The 22,993-nt window shown below is 32.6% G+C and overlaps 1 protein-coding gene across 2 annotated transcripts in view; it reads left to right on the forward strand.

Moving 5' to 3' along the window:
- The window catches only part of LOC145291509 (protein O-mannosyl-transferase TMTC3-like), a 111,318-nt gene that overhangs the window by 37,887 nt on the left and 50,438 nt on the right, over positions 1–22,993 (forward strand). For both annotated transcript variants that reach the window (XM_080137477.1, XM_080137478.1), the window contains 2 exons: positions 7,394–7,703; positions 10,769–10,905. In XM_080137477.1, coding sequence (XP_079993603.1) covers positions 7,394–7,703; positions 10,769–10,905 — 447 coding nt within the window. The remainder of the gene's footprint in view (positions 1–7,393; positions 7,704–10,768; positions 10,906–22,993) is intronic.

Here is a 22,993-nt window from a genome sequence, read left to right on the forward strand (position 1 = left end):
AATTTTCTTCTGAAAGACTTTATCAGTAAACTTATAAAAATAAAGAAATGTGTGTATCAGTATTAAGCATGTATATAAATAATATGTGAAAATATAAAAATATGAAAGATGTGCATACACTAGCCTATAATAGGTGAAAATATATATTAAAAATTTTAATTTAAATAATATAAATGGGTGTGTATTGAAAATATTTAACCGATAAATTTTTAAACTATTGGTCACATAACATTGAAATTAACAGGAAATAGTAATCATGCACAGTAATCAAGTTTATAATGAGTAAAACCTTTAGATGAATGAACCTGAACGAATATGTACAGAAATATGTCGGCAAGTTCAAATGCAAATTGTTCACTTCAATTTGCCAACATATTTCTGTTACTTTTGCGCATTCGCAAATTCATTCTTAGCTTGAAGTAGTTTAAGTTTAAATCTTGCTTATCTATCTGTTGATAGCTCAAACGGTACGAAGTGTGACTGGAGTGCTAAATGTTTTGGTTTCAATTCTAACTGATGGCACCCATTTTTTTTCTTTTTTTTTTTTTTAACTTTTGTAATCAGTACTAATATCTCTCTCTCTCTCTCTCTCTATATATATATAATAGAGAATCAATTCTGTAATAAATACGAAATCTGTATGAATAAAAATATTAAATTATAACTGGATTTTTTTAGATATAAAATAGAATTATTTTCTCTAAAAATGCTTTAAAATATTGAAACAAAATACTACAGATTTATAATTTAATTACAATAGATTTGTGTATGTATGGATATATTCATAGATAAAAAAAAAAAAAAAAAAGGTCATGTGTGTATACATGTGTAAAAAGAAAAAAAAAATGTGATGGGGGCAAAACAAATTGCCTGATTTTGAGAAATAAGTGGAAATTTCCAGAGTAATTTCCCTTGAAAAAAGTCAATATTTCGAATTCAAGTTAAAAAAAAACACAATTATTAAATTTAAATCCGTGAATGAGATTTTGACACCCAGAATTTTCTCCAAACCTACCACCCCGTAAATTGGAAGTTCCACATTTACATGATTGCTAAGAAACAAAGCTGAGTAATTTATCTGCTGAGATAAACACATAAAAAAAAATGAATAAATAAATTACTAAAAAAAAATAAAAAAATTACTGAAAAAGAATGACAATGTGTGGTCACCATTTCTAGTGAGAACAAATATGAATAGGTTGAAGAAAATTTGATATTTTTTACCATAAACTGGTCCTATCGGATTTGAAACCTATGGTACCCATGTTTTTCTGATTTTCTCTAACATTTTAAAATAAATATTTCTATTAATTTTTCTTTATAATTGAGCACTTTGCTGGAGTTCTTTCCCCACAAACACCACACAGTGTGTATATATATATATATATATATATATATATATATATATATATATATATATATTTGAACATTGTTAATTCACATACTCATCTTAGCAGCAGGGGCAAAATAGTATAACAGTTAGGTCAAGTTTCAAACTAGGCTTGAGGTACCACACTGGTGAACTGTGTTCCAGCGAAACAGTATTGTATGTGGATGACTATGTACATATATAACGTGTGTATGCATGTATGGAATTTCGAATGGAACCCTATATTTAATCCAGTGTAGTAGATTGATCTCATGCCATCAGCCATGACTGAGTAGAAGTGTAAAGTCATTCATAATTGTATTCTTAGTATTGATCATACTAAGGATTTAGCCTGTAACTTCCGTTCATGTAGAATTAGCAATTATATCTGTTGTGTCATTATGTTTTTTTTTGTTTATTTTTTTTTTTTTATATTTCTTTGTTCCACTCGAAAGGAAATAACTCTGAACAAATTACTATTTTGCACTTATGACTGCAATCGTGGTCGAGTTACACCAAATAAGGCTGTGTGTGTGTGTGGAAAGAGAGAGAGACTTTAGGATTTTTCACTTCTGTGTTTTCAGGTCTTTATACTCGCTGTAACTCATTTTATCCCAACGAACGAAAAATTAATTTAATTAAGACCCTTACACGTAGGGCTTTGAACAAATCATTATGGCTCTATCTGGATGTAAAGAACTTTATTACCTAAACCCTGTGTAACAATGGTTATCGTTTGGATATCGTAAAATCTACTAAAAAAAAAGTTTCCAATTTTAAAAGTACAGAAACTTCAGTAGATAAATGTCCTGTTTACTTTCGCTTACCTTGGCTGGGTAACATTAGTGACGGATTTGCGCAACAAATTTCACTGACTGTTCAACAGTTTTATTTTCCGTCAAGTCTTTGTTTTTGTCCACAAGACCTACACTGTTTTTTATCCGAAAAGATGTCTTCCCATCATAGTAATTCTATTGTTTATTTATTTGTAGTTGTGGAATGTACTACATTGAGTGGACATCACAAACTTTGGATTCCTGTATCAAATAGCACGTCCCATCCTAGATTTGATACGCAAATTGTGCATCATCTCATGTGTTGCATAATACCTATGGTTCGGCTATTTGTGAACATTTAATAAATACATGTCTGCGTGTATAGTTTGATTACACAACTAGTGTAAAAAAATGAAATTAGTCTTTCTCTGCTCATTTTAGAAATATAGTCAAGTATTAGATAATATAATACTGTTAATTTTCATAAACCATTTCTCTCAACCAAAATATTGCCAAGGAATTGGTAATTGCATTTTATTAACAAACCTTTACTGTTTGGCTACATGTTTTTTCTTTAAAAATGTCCATTGAAAATCATTGTAATAAAATGTAAAAAAAAAAAATGGAAACGGCGGTAACTCTATGCGAGTTTAACCGGCTTCCTCCAAGGGAAGAAGTTCCATGGGAATATGAAATTCACAAATAGTCCCCAGTCCCATGTATATTCCCGTTAGAAGAAATGACAATGTTAGGTTTTCGCAACTCTTGCAGAGAGGTGTCTAAATCCTCCTACATACAGCACCTGGAATTCCCAAATTGGTCACCCATCTGGCACTAATCAGGCTCAACGTTGCTTAACTTCGATGATCTAATGAGAATCATTGTGTCCTCATGATTATGCCATACTTTCTTTAAAACGTAAAGGTGTCATATTATGTCTGTGCAGAGAGTTCTGTCTTTCCTTTCAAACCGAATTTGACCACATAAGAGTCAGGTTCAATCGGATCAAGTGATTAAGATAATCTGATGATAAAAATTAATTCTACATGAAAGGATTATCCTTATCAGTTTCTAAGCCCTTCAAGATATTTCATGATGCAACAGGTTGGCTTTCTCAAACACGTGGGAAGCCAAACCAACATTTAAGGCAGAAAAAATAACTTTATTGCAAAAATACTTCTTGCACTGTATTAACTAACTGATACTGCCCAACATTATAAAAATGCCAGTGGTATTTACTTAAGTGGCTTGAATCGACTTCCTCTGAAGGAGGAGGTGTCAAGGGAATATTAAATTCACAAACAATCCCCAGTTTCATGTATATCCCAGTCAGAGGAGAGGACAATGTTAGGTTTTGCAGTTTTTGCAGGTAGATGTTGACGCCCTTCTCCATACACTGCCTAATACTCCGAAGCGTTCACCCATTTTAGTACTGACCAGGCTCAACGTTGCTTAACTTCAATGATCTAACGAGAACCAGTGTGTCAACGTGTTTATACTGTATATGTCTGGCAGTAGCTTTATTTGTAATTTGTTTTTTTTTTTGTGTTTTTTTTTTTAACTATGCTGGTGCTGTATTATTTCTAATTTGTTTTTCTGTTTTTTTTTGTTTTTTTAACTGTGCTGGGGTTTTATTTCGTCTACTGTTCTCATTTCGCATGATATTCTTGCAATGCTAGTGTAACCTCGGATATTCAGATGTATCTTGTTGGACTCTGGAATCTGTACAGAATTTTGAATGGAACTCTTTATTTAATCCACAGGGGTAGCTTGCTCTCATTCTATGAACAGTGACTAGGTAGAATTCTTAGTAATCCATAATTATATTCTTAGTGAGTATTAAACCTTTAACCTCCGTTCATTTAGAATTGAATATTGCTTAGAACTTATGTAATGTTATACAGGTTCACACAAGTAAACCCAACATGTTGTCACAAGAAACATAGGACAAGTAATAATTCAACATTATTTTTCTATTTTTTTTTTTTTTTTTATATAACCATGACATTTATTTCCTCATTCTCCCACCACAGGTGACTTCTCTTTACGGCTGTGACGTCACCCATATTTTTAACATGATTGTCCCTCTAACGTGCTGTCTTTTTTATAGTCTTTTTCCATACAGTGACGTCATTTCACATTTTATAGGCATTTGCATATGTGTGTCCATGCTCTGTTAAGCTTATATCTGCCACAGGTCCTTGCGTTGTTTTTCAAAAGTATTATTTTTTGGTTCCAATCAAAGAAGTAACTGAACAAATTACTTGTACGTGTAATGATGATCACCCTAGTCCACTTGATCCTGCTTCTTCTTAAGAAATATATCATCTGTGACCATCATAGCACATCTTTGCCAATACTGAGCTAAATCACACAATATATCTAGTTAATCCCAATTCGGTAGTTAAAAATCATCCATTTGTGGATCCAATAGTGTTGCTATATCATCTTTGCTTGTCACTGTCCTGATCTTCAAATACTAACAAGTTGCATCAAAACATGCAGCCATTCGAATATAATTCCAATCCAGACAAATTATTTTTTAGAAGGAATTAAATCGAATTACATTTTATTCCTATTAATAATATGCTACAACAATCCATAAGAAAAACCAGAATCAAATATTGATTTTGTAGGAAGAAAGCTATTGATAACAAAGAAATGATAAAGAGACTGGCTTTATTTTATATATTAGAAAGTTATTTTATTAACAAGGGTGGGGTATTTTTAAAACACATGCCAAATAACTTCTGTGGAGAGCTGTTTGTTGGGACATTATTTAAGCATCATAAATTGCATTTTTCATTTTATTACATCCGGTACCTCATCAGTTTATCAATATTATTCATTATTAGTGGAAGCTCATGGAAATTCTATTGGACTTTCTACATCAACATGTATAATTTACTGTTAGTAATTGTTATGAATATGCGGATGTGCCTATTTTAGGAATAATGAACTTACTCGGAGACTATAAATATAATTACATTTAACACGTTATTGGGTAAGAATTTAGTTTGAACAGTATGGCATGTACTTCTATAATATTGATAATAACCTATTTACTAAGTATACCACTGTGTTTTTAGTCTTAGGTTGGAGCAAAAATGATGTCGTTTTTTGACTTGAAGTTGAACATCAAAAAATGACATTTTTGCACCAACCTAATATTATTACCAGCTTGCAGGGTTACAACACTAATATTTCTTTTGAAAAAATATCTGTAGGGACGAATATACTCTTAAAAAAATTACTTTTTCTTCTGTAAAAATAATTATTATTGTCAACAAAATTTTCTGTAAATAAATAAAACTAATATATTTTTTCTTTATTTACAATTGTGGTAATTCTTTTTAAAATAATATTGTCTTTCTTATAAAAATGATTGTCAGCGAAATATTAAATTAAAAAAAGAATAACGAATGTCACGTTTTGAAATCCACTTATTTAAAATTATACTGTTTTTAGTTGATGGGTTGGAGACAAATTATTTAAAAATTGATAAAGTCGGAATGTTTTCTCTTAAAGTGTAGTATCTGTTCTGATACTACACTTCACCTTTTCTGTCCTCGATCAGTGGAGGAGAAATCCTTCATGACTGAGGCAATTTTTATTTTTGTTCATATCCAGATTGACCCTTTTTGGAGAGCTGGATTTTCCTCGCATTAAAACCCGACCTTGTGTCTAACTCTGCCCTCATGAGGAGGCAAGTAAATAGGAACGTCAGATTAATCGCCGATCACCGCCTTTGCTGATTGGTCGATCTCATTTTTTGATGTGTAAAAGGTGATAACATACATGCAAACGTGAAGTGGCTAAACATATTATCATTATTAATATTATTATTATTGATAATATTAGCATTATACTTGAACTCCCCTATGACACACTTGTTTTAGTAATATATTGTTAAAATGTAATTTAATGTTATAACAATATATTATTATGATAAAATGTAATTTAATGTTATAGCAATATATTATGATAAAATGTAATTTAATGTTATAGCATTATATTGTTATGATAAAATGTAATTTAATGTTATAGCAATATATTATTATGTTAAAATGTAATTTAATGTTATAACAATAGATTATTATGATAAAATATAATTTAATGTTATAGCATTATATTGTTATGATAAAATGTAATTTAATGTTATAGCAATATATTATTATGATAAAATGTAATTTAATGTTATAACAATATATTATTATGTTAAAATGTAATTTAATGTTATAACAATATATTATTATGTTAAAATATAATTTAATGTTATAGCATTATATTGTTATGATAAAATGTAATTTAATGTTATAGCAATATATTGTTATGATAAAATGTAATTTAATGTTATAGCAATATATTGTTATGATAAAATGTAATTTAATGTTATAGTAATATATTGTTATGATAAAATGTAATTTAATGTTATAGCAATATATTGTTATGATAAAATGTAATTTAATGTTATAGCAATATATTATGATAAAATGTAATTTAATGTTATAGCAATATATTATGATAAAATGTAATTTAATGTTATAGCAATATATTATGATAAAATGTAATTTAATGTTATAGCATTATATTGTTATGATAAAATGTAATTTAATGTTATAGCATTATATTGTTATGATAAAATGTAATTTAATGTTATAGCATTATATTGTTATGATAAAATGTAATTTAATGTTATAGCATTATATTGTTATGATAAAATGTAATTTAATGTTATAGCATTATATTGTTATGATAAAATGTAATTTAATGTTATAGCATTATATTGTTATGATAAAATGTAATTTAATGTTATAGCATTATATTGTTATGATAAAATGTAATTTAATGTTATAGCATTATATTGTTATGATAAAATGTAATTTAATGTTATAGCATTATATTGTTATGATAAAATGTAATTTAATGTTATAGCATTATATTGTTATGATAAAATGTAATTTAATGTTATAGCATTATATTGTTATGATAAAATGTAATTTAATGTTATAGCAATATATTATTATGATATAACACAGGAAAAATGTCATTTCTCTTCAAATTTTCTTTTTAAAATGTCTTCTCACTTGCGATGCAGCGAGATAGAGAAAACGAAATCTCACCATCTGAAATAACGTTCTCGATCTAAATGTATAACTTGAATGGCCATATCTTAAAAATATTTTTGTTTTCTCTTAACTTCATTTCTATGTCTGTCTCCATAACAATAGTTTGTTTGTTCTTCCAGTCATACAAATGGCCACACTCGAAAGCCGGGCAGCAAGCAAAATGGGTTTATGAAAAGCAACTCCAAAAACGTGACAATGGCATCCAGCCAGCCTGAATTCACTTGTTCTTCCTCTTCATCATGTTCATCATCTTTCGTCAAATACAGTGCCATTTTGTTTGTTACTGTATGTATCTGCTACCTCAACTCGTTGATGTGTGGCTTTGTATTTGATGATGTCTCTGCCGTCGTAGAGAACCAAGATCTCCGGCCTCACGTTCCAATCACAAATCTCTTCTGGAATGATTTCTGGGGAACACCAATGCAAAAGGTAAATTTGTGTAACACTTTCTTTTTTCTCTCTTTTTTTTTTTTTTTTTTTTTTTCCATCTCATTGGGTTTTTTGTTTTTGTTTGTTTTTGTTTGTTTTTAATCTAATATATATAATAGTCATTCTTTTGATTTTTGTTATTCTTCAGGCTGTGATCAAGTGTAGTTCTATCAAAGGAGAAGTCCTTGGTCGATTTAGAGTCCTTCCTTATTGGGAGCAGAATTTTTCTCATTAAAAACCGGCCTTGTATCTAACTCTACCCTCTGAAGGAGGCAAGTAAATAAGGACTCATAAAAATGTTAGGAGTCAGAGACACTCTGAACTTTAAAATAAAAAGTCTGAGTTGGATCTTATGAAGGATTCTACAACTCTGCAAGATATGCAGTTTAAAAAAGAAACCGTTTCTCTGAAGTTTTCTTCTCCAATATAAACAGTTTTAAAAATTTTTATTCAAACTTCAATCCAGATTTTTACTTTTTTTTCTCACATTTAACTCTCATACTTTTTCCTTAAAATAATATTAAAATCCATATAAATAGCTTAAAAAGAAACTATTTTGTAAGAAAAGTCAGGAAAAAGAAACTTTTAATATATTTAAAGAAATGTTATTTTAATATTAAATTAAAATGTCTTTACTTTAGGAATCTGATACAATTAATAATATGTAATATATTCTTCACTTAATATTTAAAATCAAATCCGTCTCTTTCACAGTTTTTGTCATCGATTGCTTTCTTCCTGCAAAATCAATAGTTTGTTCTGGTTCATCAGTTCTTTTGGTGAATGGTTGCAGCATGTTGTTAAGAATAAAATGTAACTCGATGTAATTCCTTTCAGAAAATACTTTGACAAGATCAGAATTATTTTTGCATGAATGCCATCTTAAAAAAAAAGATGTAACTCTGTAATCAATATAGTTGGGTTTTTTGGGTGTTTTTTTATGATTCATATGAGATATTGGTTGTAGGAATGAGCTCTGAGAGAGAGAGGCTGCTTGTTCCAGTGCATCTTTCTAGCTATCACCTGAGTCCACACCATGTCTATTTTGCAACATTTAAGCTTTGATGAAGTAAACACAAAAGACTTTGCCCTCATATGGAAGGAAGTAAATAGGGCTTTATTCAAATAAACTTTTTTATATCCAATTCCAATTTCTGTATAGATTCCCAAATTTGCCTTTAAAATTCTTTAGTTTGAAGAGATGCACCTGAAAATCGGAGATCACATTGGTCAAAATGTTATGAAAATAACAACCAAGATGAGAATCATAATCTGAATGATCCAAAATGTAATTGTGCAAATGCTATTTATATTTTATATTGCATCTTTTCAGACTAGTGCAATGCCTTTTGCATAAAAAAAACATTTGTTATAATCTGTTCATTTTTAACCACAAGGAGTTTTTCTTGCTTGTTTTTACTGAACCTGGAATTTGATGTTATCCAGATTTCCTCCTCCCTTGCCTCAATTACGAGTTATACCCATTCTGTCAATAATGAAAGTTAATGGAGGTCACATCGTTCGAAATGTTATGAAAATAACAACCAAGATGAATGATTTGAATAGTACAAATTATCAAACCCCATCTCAAAAATTCAAAAATAAATGTCTGGGCTCGTTCACCAATCCCTAACCTCTCCAATCACTTACTTTCGGACAAACTATAAAAAAAATTTCTACTTTTTGTTTCATTTTACTTCAGTCAGTTCTCAAAAATCAAGAGCTTCTTCCTGGAGTTAACACTTGATCTCTACATGAGATGAATAGATTTTTGGAATATTCCATCAAACTCTCCCATACATCTATAATGTTGAGTTAATAAAGAAGTTAAGTTTCCTCTCTTCAATTAACCATTTAAATATGTTATAGTTTATCTTGTGATCTTTTGGTGTTACTGGATTCCAGGAGAAGAATTCATCTAGTCTGGTAGAATATCCATCTTAGTGTTGTTACTAAAGGCAACATCACTTGAAGAAGGTGCACATTCCTCATATAAGTCGGTTTGGGTAAGCCATACCATTGAGATCCTATTCCTAATGGGTCCTGCCCTGTCTGTCAAACTCCAACCCCTGTCGCATCACTGCAGTGTTGTGTCCCAATGCTTGTTTTACAAGTACTTTCACAGAATGTGCTCCAATGAACTTACTGCACTTATACTCCCTTCAACAATAATACCCACAACCAACCTGACTAGCAGCAAAATTCCACCCCTTTACTGTAAAGGTTCATAGATGCTGTAAGATTTTCTATTCTAATAGCTTAGACCATATGCCTTTGGAATTCCTTTTCTGTCCCTATTGCTGTCCAATAGACAGTGTGACGAAACGAATATCATGGTGGCAGATGCAGAAATGGCACTATATATACACGACTGAACTCAAAGCGAAGCCCATACTTATTTGTATACCTCGACTTCGAGGAGTATAAAAGACAGTAAATTTCTGGGCATGGGGTGTCTGTTTCTGAGTTTGTCATTCATTTCAGTGTCGACTGATGTCGCACGAGAAGTAGAGAAGAAAGAAGTAGAAGACAACAAAAAACAAAACAGAAAAACACAAACTCCCCACCCAAGTTGTTCTCCTATACAGCTGATCTGTATTGCAGTGGCCCTTTATATTTCTGTGTTGTTTGAGGTGAATAAAAATTTAAAAAGAATGCTCTTCACATACTTTCTCATATTTTGTCTTTTTTTTTGTCTTTTGTTTTTTTTTGTCTTTTTTTGTCTTATTTTATTTTGTTTTTTTGTCTTATTTTATTTTGTTTTGTTTTTTTTTGTCTTATTTTGTTTTTTTGTCTTATTTTGTTGTTTTTGTCTTATTTTGTTTTTGTCTTATTTTGTTTTTTTTTTCTTATTTTGTTTTGTTTGTTGTCTTATTTTGTTTTGTTTGTTGTCTTATTTTGTTTTGTTTGTTGTCTTATTTTGTTTTGTTTGTTGTCTTATTTTGTTTTGTTTTTTTATCTTTTTTTTTTTCTTACTTTAAAAAAGATCTTAAAATGTTACTTTTCTTCTACTGTATATTAAATCGCTTGAGTATTTTACACCCACTTATCTAACTTGGTTCCAGGAGAATAGTCACAAATCCTATCGGCCTTTATGTGTGCTTACGTTCCGACTGAATTACTTGCTAGGAGCCATGAACCCTTTCTCTTACCACCTTGTCAACCTGTTGCTCCATGCATCCGTCTGTGTTGTCTTTATGAGGTAAAGTATTGCTATTTTGTTATTGATTTTTTTGTTTTATTTGGTAGACAATACATTTACTTTCTGCTCTATTTCATCAAATTTCAAAATGTTTATGCCGCCAAACACACAAGTCATATTATTTCTACTTATATATAAAGGTATTTTGTCTCTGTGTGAATTTCTTTATGGACTCCAAAACAGCTGAGTCGATATTTTTTTTTTTAATTTCGCACAAATGTACTTAATATGTCTGGGAGTGTTCTTAGATAGGTTTTTATAAGAATGCCTCTGAGTATCGAAAATCCAAAATGTCTGATTAAAGAAGGAACAATCTGATATTGACTAAAGTTAACATCCTTATACACAGTCTAACATTTCAAGTGTATTTGAAAAGTTGTATTATTATGCAAGCAGAAGGGTCCGGCATATAAAATCAACAGTAGGCTCTTTGATAAAGCAGGGGCATGTTAGAAATTCATGTTTCTGTTTAGAGCACGAGTGAACCATGATACTTGACTTTTGCATTTTAAACTTTAATTCAAGCCATTATATAAGAATAATTTTATAAAATCAACAGTATGTTCTCTACAGTGCAATGTAAACTACAATGTATTGTTGACTAAGTCACTGTCAGAAGGCATGTGAGCTTGCTCCCGGTGCACTGCAGTGGGGCCCTGATTAGAGTGGACAATCGATTTCAATGACAATAGAATATTTGTTGATCCTCATTCAATCCCGGGCAACATTGGGTCTCCCTGCTAGTTTTAATTAAAAGAAAAAATGTTTTCTACTCGTACAATCTCAGAAATAAATGTTGCAGATACAAAATAAAAATAAAAAATCTATATGTGAATGTGCAACTGCTACCATCTATGTTAATACGTACCTGTCTTCTATATTTCTGTGTAAGTGAATAAAGCAAATTGTCCTATTTAACGACCAGTCAGAATCCATACAGGAATGTGATGTATTTCACACTTGTTCATATATAAAAATTGAATATTATTCATTTCTTATATTTAATTTTTTTTTTTTTTTTTTTTTACAAAGGCATCACCACATTATCAAGGCCCAGAGGCCACTCAAGGATAAGGGTTAAAGAGTGTACAGTAGAAATTTGTCAATATAGTAATCATTAGTAATGAAAATTTGGTAAATTTGATAACTTATATGGAACGGCTCATCAAGAACTTGTTTACGTTAGACTTGAACACAACCATATTGTAGTCAGCCGGAAAGCAGGAAAACGGAAGACAATTCCACAGGCGTGCAGTTCTAAGAAAGAAGCTTTGTTCATGGAATCTACGTTTAGGTTTAGGCACAGATAAAGAGTGGGGGAAATTATTGATAGTGTTTACAGCTAGACGAGTGTTTCTTGTGAAAGTTTGGCGAGGGGGGACCATAGATTGAAGCTCAGTTGAACACTTTCCATGAAAATAACGATACATCAGAGACAAACTCGCAACATCTCTTCTGTGAGATAGAGGTTGCAAGGAGGAGAAAAGGACATCTCCTACGAGGCTACGAAGTCTATTTTGAACTCTATCAAGGCAGGACAAGTCCTTTCTAGCAGCTCCTGCCCAGATGTGGCAACAGTATTCCATCCTTGGACGTACCTGGCTCTTATATAGGTAGAGAATAGCATCAGCAGTGAGATATCTACTGGATCGATAGAAAGATCCCACCATTTTTCCAGCGGCCTTGGCAACAGATTTAATATACGTGTTCCATTTAAGATCAGGAGTAATGGTCAAGCCCAGAAGCTTGTCAAAACTTGAGGCCTCCTGAAGACGAGAGCCATTCATTTCAATTGATGACAAATGTGAATTAGAATGTTGATGATGTAAAGAGAGAAGCTTGGTTTTAGATGCATTAAAAGTAACCAGCCACTCCTTTCCCCATTGTACTACGTGCTCAAGATCAGAGGAGAGAGAATTGGAGAGAACTTGGTCGTTTACTGTCTTAGATGTGGTACCATAAATGGTAGTGTCGTCAGCATAAATGTCTACAAATGATGTAAGGATATGATTTGGAAGATCATTAATGTAGATCAGGAAAAGAGTTGGGCCCAGGATGGATCCCTGAGGGACACCGGCATTAATACTGTGAGCTTCTGATTTTTGCCCCTCAACTACTACTCTTATGAACCTATCAGAAAGAAATGATTTAATAATTGAGAAGACTTTTCCAGCTATACCATAGCTTGCGATCTTATGAAGTAAACCTTTATGCCATACCCTATCAAAGGCTTTAGATATGTCAAGAGCAATTGCCCTAGAAAGATTGCCACCGTCGAGAGATTTGCTAATCCTATGCGATATAACTGTAAGGACATCTGCTGTAGATCTAGCAGAACGGAAACAATATTGAGTGTCACTAAGAAGGTTATTTTTGTTGAGATGTTTGATTACTTCTGCATTTAACACAGATTCTAGCAACTTACTCATGACGCACAGGAGACTTATTGGCCTGTACTGAGAGGGGGATGAGCGATCACCTGAATTCTTAAATACAGGGCATACTGATGAGATTTTCCAGGGAGATGGGAAACTATTCTCCTTAAGACAACGTTTAAACAGTTTTGTAAGTATGGGCGCTAATTCAGGTTGAAGTTTTTTGAGTACTATAATTGGAATACCATCAGGGCCAGTTGCTTTACTCGAATCAAGGTTTTTGATTAGCTTCGCAACATCACGTACAGATATACGTATATCACATAGCGTGTTTTCTGATACAGGAGGAAATATTGGGGGTTGGCGGTCTTGGTCGCAAAGGGTAGAATTAGCTGCAAAGTTCTTGACAAAGAGTTTGGCTTTGTCTGATGCTGACGAGATTACCTCAGGTTCATTGATAATAGTTGGGATGGAGCACACGCTTCTGTTCAGGATTCTGTTTGCTATTTGCCAAAACTGGTGGGAACCAAGCCGCTGCTCAGCTACTTTGGACTTAACAGATTGAGCATACAACTCTCTTGCGTTCCTTATTACTTTCTTACAATGGTTGCTGGCAGTCCTGAAAACGGCTTTAGTTTCCATACATCTATTACGTTTGAAGCAGTGGAAAAAGTGATTTCTATGCGCAATGGCAGCAGCACATTCTGGAGAGAACCATGGCTGGCTGTTAGGTTTTTGCTGAAACTTTTTAGAGGGTATGAAATGGTCAATACCTACAATTAACCATTCAGTTAGGTCTAATACTATAGAGGACACATCCTTTTTAAACATGGAATGCAGAGGTAGATCAGATATAAATGTACGGAAGCTATCCCAGTCAGCCTTAGTGTATCGATATACTGTACGATGAAGAGGTACGTCTGGGGACTTATTACATTTCATTTTTATCTTAATTGATACAACAGAGTGGTCGGAAGATCCAAGAGGCGACAGAACAGAAACTGAACATAGTTCAGGGCAAGTTGTGAGAAAAAGGTCTAGTAGGCTCGCATACTGGCCGTCATTATCGGGCACACGGGTAGGTTCCTGAACAATCTGAGTGAGGTCATAGGCAATGGAGAAATCATGACAGAACCTCCCCTCATCATCGGTCTTGTTTGAGTGGGTCAACCATTCGACGTTGTGAACATTGAAGTCTCCACATACGTGAATGTTAGCTGAAGGATAAGTAGAAAGGACTTGGTCAATTTTCTCAGATATGCTTTGAAAGATAGTAACTCCGCTGTTGTGGGGGCGATAGAGAGTAAATATAAATGCAGTAGTGTGAGCTAAAGCAACCCGGAAGCACATATAGGGTAAGTTAGGATCTTCCCTGGAGATGTCCCTCCCACATGGAAAGCTATCTTTAATATAGGCACATATTCCATGCCCATGGCGATCTTGGAGGTCAGATTTAGAAGTTAAGTTAGAGTATCCTGAAATTGCAAACTCATCTAGGGAAATAGCCTGTCCAATGCCAGTTTCACTTAAAAATAAAAGGTCTGGTTTAGTCTCCTGTAATTGGGTTTCAACCTCTGGAAGGTTAGAACGAAGACTCCTGATGTTGGAGAAGGAGACATGGTAGTAGGGGTCTACGTTGGAAGTTGGAGAACCGGGTTTAATCGTGTATTTTTTCTTGAAACTTGTCATGATGAAATTTTGGAATTTGTGGACTAGGTCGACAGATTTACTTAGAGCAGGACAGAGAGGGGAAACTAAGAGAGAAAAAGAAACGAAAAATTTTCTTTTTTTTTTTTTTTTTTTTTTTTTTTTTGTAGCACATGATAAGGTAAAGCCGTAACAATTACCCACTAGTATGGCATCGAGAGGCCCCACCAGAAGCTACTGCATAGTCCAGATTCCATTCACCAAATGGCAATACAGCAGCCCCAGTACTTTGCACCTGCTGATAGGACAGCCTCCTTAGTGGTTAATCCAAGGTTCGGGTCCCTGACTATCAGGCGGATAACGTCAGCCCAGACAAAACGTTTACCTCCAGCACCCTTACTAGTGACATGGCTACAAGGATAGACATAGAAACAGAAAATTTCCACCAATTCTGCCAACTGTTCGCGCAAAAATACTGCCAACCTAGAAAACAGCTTTTTCTTCTCCCTTTGTCAGAAAAATCACTCATTTAAAAAATGAGGACTGAGGGACAAATAAGAAGCGAGAGTAACAGGAGCTGCCGATAACGCATCCACAATGCGTTTTCTACTCTCCATTAAAAAAAAACAAAAAAAAAAAACTATTAAGTATTGTACTTAATAAAAGTCCAACGGACGTGTTTAAGGGAAAGTATGGTGATAAATTCCCCTCTCACGAACTAAAAATGAGTACAATTAGGTAATCTATTTTTGCAATCAACTCAGTAGATGAATAAACATTTATGGACGAGGAAAAAAAAAAGCTAGCATTTAATACAACAGAAATACATAAATTAAATACTGAAATAAAATGTAGTTATTAATATTTGAATCTAAAAATAAAAAGTGCGAATTAGTAGAGAAAATCACTTATCACAACAACGCTTCCGTCTCCAAATTGCAAACTAGTGAAGAATTTAACTTTTAATAGCGTTCAGAAGATTTTTTTTTTTTTAAATTAACCGTTAAGAGAAAGCGTGATTTTATTCTGAACTTTAACTAATCACGTTTTAAGCAACTTATGATATAAAAGAAAATCAGATGGGGGGGTTCTTCCGAAGTTAGTTGGTGACGTTATAAGTAATTGCGAGATAAGATGGGAGCCAGAAATTAGGGGTGGGGGACTGAAAATGATAATATAATTAAAATCAATTAAAAACATAACTAAATAAAAATGATGAAATTGAAACACTGTATCACAAACCATTCTAGTATATGCAGCGTGATCACATTGACACAACAGTTTTCATTAGATTACCAAAGTTAAGCAACATGGAGCCTGTTTAGTACCAGATGGGTGACTATTTGGGAATACCAGGAACTGTATGTAAGAAGACTACAAGAACTTCACAAACGTGTCGTCTCCCCTGACTAGGATATAGATGCAACTGGACACTGTTTGAGTTTGATGCTTCCTAGATACTTCCTCCCTCATTGGAAACCTGTCCAACCTGCTTAGGGTGAATGCTGCTTGTGTAAACCATCTTAGTTCATAGTGCAAAAAAAAATAGTTAAATAGAGAAAAACTAGCAGGACCTGTGGAAATTCCACAGCGGACACTTTCATATAATATATTGATGTTGACATTTTGTGGATGTTCAGCAGAAATGGAGATGATATTATTATTTGTTAAAACTGCAAAAGTATTTATCTAAACTAGCAAGGATGCCCGGCATAGCCTGGTTGTAAAATACGCTTAAATATGATATTTTAATTAATGCAGATTTTGTATATATTATTATAAAGTTAATTTTCTATAGATATTTTTATATATTATAAAGTTGATTTAAAAAAATTTTTTAAAAAATCGATATGGTTTGGGTACATCTGCTTGAAGTAAGACCAAAACTTATGAAGAAAAAATATATATATGTATATATAAAACTTGAGTTCCTTCAGCTATAATCAAAACCAAAACCAAATTTTGTGAACAATTCTTGGTAAAATTATTATTCCAAGAAATAGGTCATAACAATTAAACGACAATCACTCAGAAGAAAAAAGATGTAAGCGTGACACACACGTTATCGTATTAATATATAGATTAACTTTAACTTGTAATTTCTTGTTTCCTTAGGAAGTTATTTTAAAATTTGAATGTAAACAAATTTAAATTTTGCTCTTTATAATTATACAATGTTTTTTATAAATGTACAGTGTTTTTCTTTATGGCATTAATAGTTTTTTTTTTTTTTGTTTTTGTTTTTTTAGGGGGTGGGGGTCTAGGCTACTTCAAGTTAGGTTATGATTTTCCATGATGGAAGATTTATTTTTTTCTGTGAATGTTTTTCCAATTGGTATGCAGTATTGTTTCTCTCTCTATAAAGATAACCCAATCTTAAAAATGGGCCAGTTTTTAATATGGTGGGTTCAATATATGGTTTTAAGTTGCCTTTCACAAAAAAAAAGTCCACGTTAAAAACTTTTCTGAATGAAATACTTTAAAGAAAGTTTTGCCCTATTATCCAATTATGTTTCTAGTTTACAACCAATCTTCAACGTCTGTCTCATTGTCACAATATTGCATCTCTGCACCTGTTTTACAAGTATTTTAATGGAATGTATTCTATTGTACTCCTTTACCCCTTGACATACATACTCCCGACGAACCCGTCCAGCAGCAAAACTCTACCCCTTCACTGCAGAGGTCCTTAGATGTTGAAAAGTCTTCTACTTTAATTGTTTCTTCCCTCAGACTGCTAAACTTTGGAATTACCTCCCTTCTTCTTGTTTCCCTGACTGTATTAACATGCAGAAATTTAAATGTAATGTGAATAGACATCTTGCTCATCTTACATAGTCCTCTGTAGAAATGATTCCAAATAGTAGCCTCTTACATCCAAATGGTAACATGTAAAGTGGCCGTTATGCTCGAACTATGACCAGCACAGTTCAAACCTCTCTCAGGCCCTTATGCCATCCGGCACTATCAAAAAGGAACAAACAAAAACAAATAAATCCAGGTCGGCATTTTTTTCTTCTTTAACAAAATCATTTATTACTGTTACTCTCTCATGTTGGCACGATTTAAAAAGTCTCTCGCTGGCATGCGTTTCTTTCTTCCGACTGTACACTGTTCACGGCCAGCCCATTCTCACCTTCATTTTACATGTCCGTCTCCTTTGGACTCAATTTTTTTTTCTCCCCAACCAGGTGGTGTCTTGTTTTTTCTTTTCGCATCAGCTTGAGCACGTCCACTAATTTGCATACGCGTTCAAACATTGCTCCTGCTGCTGCTATTTTCCCACGCGCTCATACACGCTGTTACAAATATGCTTTGTTTGGGGAGAACACTGAATACAAAAAAACTAATATGCTAACCATTGAAATGAATCTTATTTGTCCGTTACATTTCATTCATAAATAAGAAATAAAAGTTGAGCTTCGGTGTTATTTTTTTTTTTTTTTTTTTTTTTTTTTTTAATAGTGATTATAGCATTTTTCCCGGATATTTAATCTTTTTTGATTTAATAATTACTTTTTTGTGATTGTATTAATAATGTGATCAAAACATTAAAAGCTAAACCATATACATTTTGTATAATAAGTGCAATATTGGGGTAAAAAAACAAAAAAATTGCATACATGGACTCTTCCGTTAATTTTCCTACATATGAAAAAACTCAAATTAATAAACATCTGTCTTTGTGACGATCATTTTTCATTCTTGTTAGCTCCTTAGATAAAGTGGCTTCATGCCTCGTCTCGAGCGATTTTTATAAAAGATAAATTTTTATATGCCTAGCAAAACACAATATCATGCACACCAAATTTGGACAAACTAACAAATTTTTTTTTTGCATAAAAAATACTTTATCATCAAAGATAACAACTTAAAGTAGTCTGAAAAAAAACATGATTCATGAAACAAGAAAAACATGATTCATGAAACAAGAAAAAATATGAAGAAAAACAAGGTAAATTATTTACATCCAAATTTTATTAAACTGCCCCCGCCTCTTAAAAAAAGCATTATTTATTTGCAGACTGTTATTCTCATCTTCATAGTTGACATAACTATAAAGATGAAGATAAGTCCGAGAAGAGGAACATTCTTTTATTGTTGAAATTACCCGTAGCATTGTTGAAATTACCCATAGCATTGTTGAAATTACCCGTAACGTTGTTGAAATTACCCGTAACGTTGTTGAAATTACCCGTAGCATTGTTGAAATTACCCATAGCATTGTTGAAATTACCCGTAGCATTGTTGAAATTACCCGTAGCATTGTTGAAATTACCCGTAGCATTGTTGAAATTACCCGTAGTATTGTTGAAATTAGCTGTAGTGTTATAAAAAGAAGTGCCCCCTGTTGACATCTATGCATTTCAAGACACATTTAACATTTGCAATTACTGCCTGTAGATCTTCTCTGATGATTCTCCTGATAGCGTTGGTAATGTTCTCCTTTAGTTGGTCTAGATTGTGAGGATTATTTGCATAAACTTTTTGTTTTTAAAGTCCTCCGAAGATAAAAATCACATGATGACAAGTCCGAGAAACATGGTGGCCATAAATCTTTGCTTATTGTTCTCTCTTCCGTAAACATGTCATGAACTCGTGTCAGTGATCTGTGAGACATATGACATGTACCATCTTGTTGGAAAAAGAATTGCATTTTGTCTTGTGGTGTCAGTTGGTCGGTAAGAGAAAGATTAGAAAGGTTGGGTTACTTTTAAGTGATCACCCTATATAAGATATCAGAAGTTGAAATGGTGGCGGATTTCATATTTATTTGCCTTTGCACCCTAAACAAGGCTGGTTTGTGATAACTACTTTTTATAAAGACTAAAGATTGTATCTCCATAATAAAGAAAAACTTGCCTGTTTCATATGTATTGTCATCAATTTGCAAACTCATTTTTTTTATTCGTATTCTTTTGTGATAACTTAACCTATGTTCTTCACAACAATATTATATATATATATATATATATATCTTCAATTTTGGTCAAATAAAATTGTACACTTGCCCAGTAAGAAGTTGTCTTAAGGATAAATTTATCACTGTCGTATGGTCCTGTGGAATGTTTGTCTTAAACCATTGCAGAAGTATGAATGTCCTAAATCGCAGGAATTATAGCTGGCCAAGGAAAATTTAAAAGCAAATGATCGGACAAAACCTCACAGAGTGGAATTTGGAGATTGCTGATTTAATGATTTAGAGAAGAGCGAGGTTGTGTAATATAAGAAAATGTCTGAACCTGAAAAGGGGGGAAAGTGACGTTAAATGAAAAGAAGAAAGAAGGCTTGATTTTATCAAAGAACCAACTTGCTGCATATAGCACATATGGTAGCAGATCAGACTGATCTTAAAGTCCTGTTTTCAATCTCATTTCTCACCATCTGTTTTATTTATTTTATTTTTTATTTTTTTTGAAAATTCATTTATTACTATAAATACATTGTTTAACCCTGGAACCACTCAAGTAAGGATAGCTGCTAATTGAATCCATAATTTTGGTGCTTTTTTTTTTTTTTTTTTTTTTTAATTTCAGTTAAGTTCTAATGTTGTTTTTCTGGTGAATATTTGTTGTAGATGACAAATTACTAAAATGAAATTTATCTTATTAGCTACTAGCAATACTGACCTGGCAATACCCAGAAGTCTCTGTACTTTCATTTTTATTTTGCATTTTTTTTTAACTTGTTTTTTCTTTTTTCCTTTTTTTTTTCCTTTTTTTTTATTAAAATATATTTTTTTTACTTTTAAATCAAATTTATCAAGTTAAATTATCAATATTATTTGATCTTTAAATTATTAATTGAATCAAATTATTATAAAACTGTAACTAATTTTATTATGCTGATGTTGTTTTAATCTGTTTTCACTTTAAATCTTTTAATGCATGAGGATTTGCTAAGAATTTTAAATACTTTTAAGAGAAGCTAAAAAATTTTACTTGCATTCTTTTCCAATAAATATACACACTAAATGTTTTTTTAGCTGGAATAAGTATTTTCAGAAAGAAACTGATGCAAAATAAAATATATTCCTATCAATAACATAGTAGAAATGTGAAGTGATAAAAATAGTATGGGGGTGGAACGATAAAATTGTCACCCTAGAAAAGACTACATGATTCCATTTCCATTTGATCAAAACCGGTTTTCTTTTTTTGTTGCAGACTATATACTAGTTGGTCAGTTGTGTACAAATATAAGAGCAATAGGAGCCTTCTATCATGCCTGAAAGTAACACAATGTTCAATAAGCAAGATCGGAGATGCACCGCTGTATATCTCCTGCTCTTTACCTATCAAAGTTATGACAACAGGACCATTACCAGCACCCTCAAAATGCAAATCCAAATCCGGCTCAACACTTGAGGGCACAGCTCAATGAAGTTTCCGGCCACGTGTGGTTTTAAGTAAGAACCACATCATGCCACCTTACATCTTCAAAGTCAGCTTGAAACTCAACACCAAAGTGGACCTGGATGTGCTGAAGAGTGTGGTGATACCCTGGTGCAATCAGGTCGCCGCTGGCAGACCCTGCGTGTGGCAGCAGAACTCGGCACCGGCCCACAAATCCAAAGAGCTCCAAGTTTGGCTTCAGAAGGAGTGTTAAAACTTTGTATTCTTCTCACACTGACCTAAAAATGCTGGACTACGTTTAGTCATATACCAAGAACCTCACCAACATGACCTCCTACAGCACCAAACCCAGCCTAATCGCCACCATCTGCCGAGCTTCCACTGATGCTTGTGGAAAAGGCATGCTCCCAGTTCCGAACCCGTATCGAAGCGGTGATTAAGACTGAAAGCGGCTACATTGAATAATGTAAGCTCTACTACATAATCAAGTTACCTGAATTGATCTTTCAATAAAAGTTGCAAAATAAAACTAGTGTTTTCTTTAAGGTGACAAATTTATCGTTCCACCCTGTATAGTTTGAATTACACTGATATTACGGCCATGTTGTTATTTGGGTCTGACTTTGAAAAATTCACAAGATAACTTTATTTGTTAGATTTTTTTATGCTATTTTCATAAAAATATTTTTTTTTTTCTCTCACTTTTTTGCTTGAACGATTTTATTTATGATTTTTGTGTGTGTGAAAAAAAGTTTCTTTTCTGAAGATTGAATCTCTTATGTGTCATCAATCTATTAATAAAATCCCATCACCCCCCCCCCCACCTAACCACTGCAAGTAGCCTCCAGAATGCAGCCGGGTAAGAAGGGATAAAAGGTGTGAAACTAGAGTTTGTGTTAGTTACACTCGCCTTGTAAATTTATTTGTCTCTAGTCATGTATCATCATAACTTAACAAGTTTACTCTTATCTGAGGGGCGGGGTGGGGGTGAGGGTCTGTAAACAAACTAAAATTTTTAGATGCGCAAACCCAAATAACATTCGTAGTGTTGTAAAACCTGTAAGCACTCGCTTGCGAACAATTCCATATCTAATCCAAATAATTTTCAAAGAATTTTCTATGATTTGATGAAAGGAATTTACAAAAATGGATGCGATATTTTTGCAATTTTTAACCACAAATTTATGCTTTATTCTGACTGTTCTTTTTTTCAAAAAAGGTACAACATTAAACGATCCACAAGCATTTTCATCAAAGAAACAGAAACATTGTAAGTTAGTACTAACTAGTAAATGTACAATTGATAAATGCTATGCACTTATGTTTGAAATAGCATTCTTGATAGTCACTGAAGCTTAGGCTTGCAATAGCATTCATTCTTGTCGGTCTATGATGCTTAAGTTTGAAATAGCATTTGTGTTGGTCTGTCAGTTACCTTTGAAAAAGCATTCTTGGCAGTCTGTTATGCTTAAGTTTGAAACAACATTCTTGTTATTCATTGAAGCTAAGGTTTGCAATAGCATTCCTGTCTGTATTTCATGTTTGTTTGAAATAGCATTTGTGTTGGTCTACGACAGTTACCTTTGAAGAAACCTTCTTATCAGTCTATCATGCTTAAGTTTAAAATGGTATTCTTGTTAGTCATTCAAGCTTAAGTTTAAAATATCATTTCTGTTAATCTGTCACATTTAGCTTTGAAATAGCATTCTT

This window comes from Euprymna scolopes, chromosome 12 (genome assembly GCF_053919585.1).
Source record: "Euprymna scolopes isolate OS-2025 chromosome 12, ASM5391958v1, whole genome shotgun sequence".
In the NCBI taxonomy this organism is placed as follows: Eukaryota; Metazoa; Mollusca; class Cephalopoda; order Sepiida; family Sepiolidae; genus Euprymna; species Euprymna scolopes.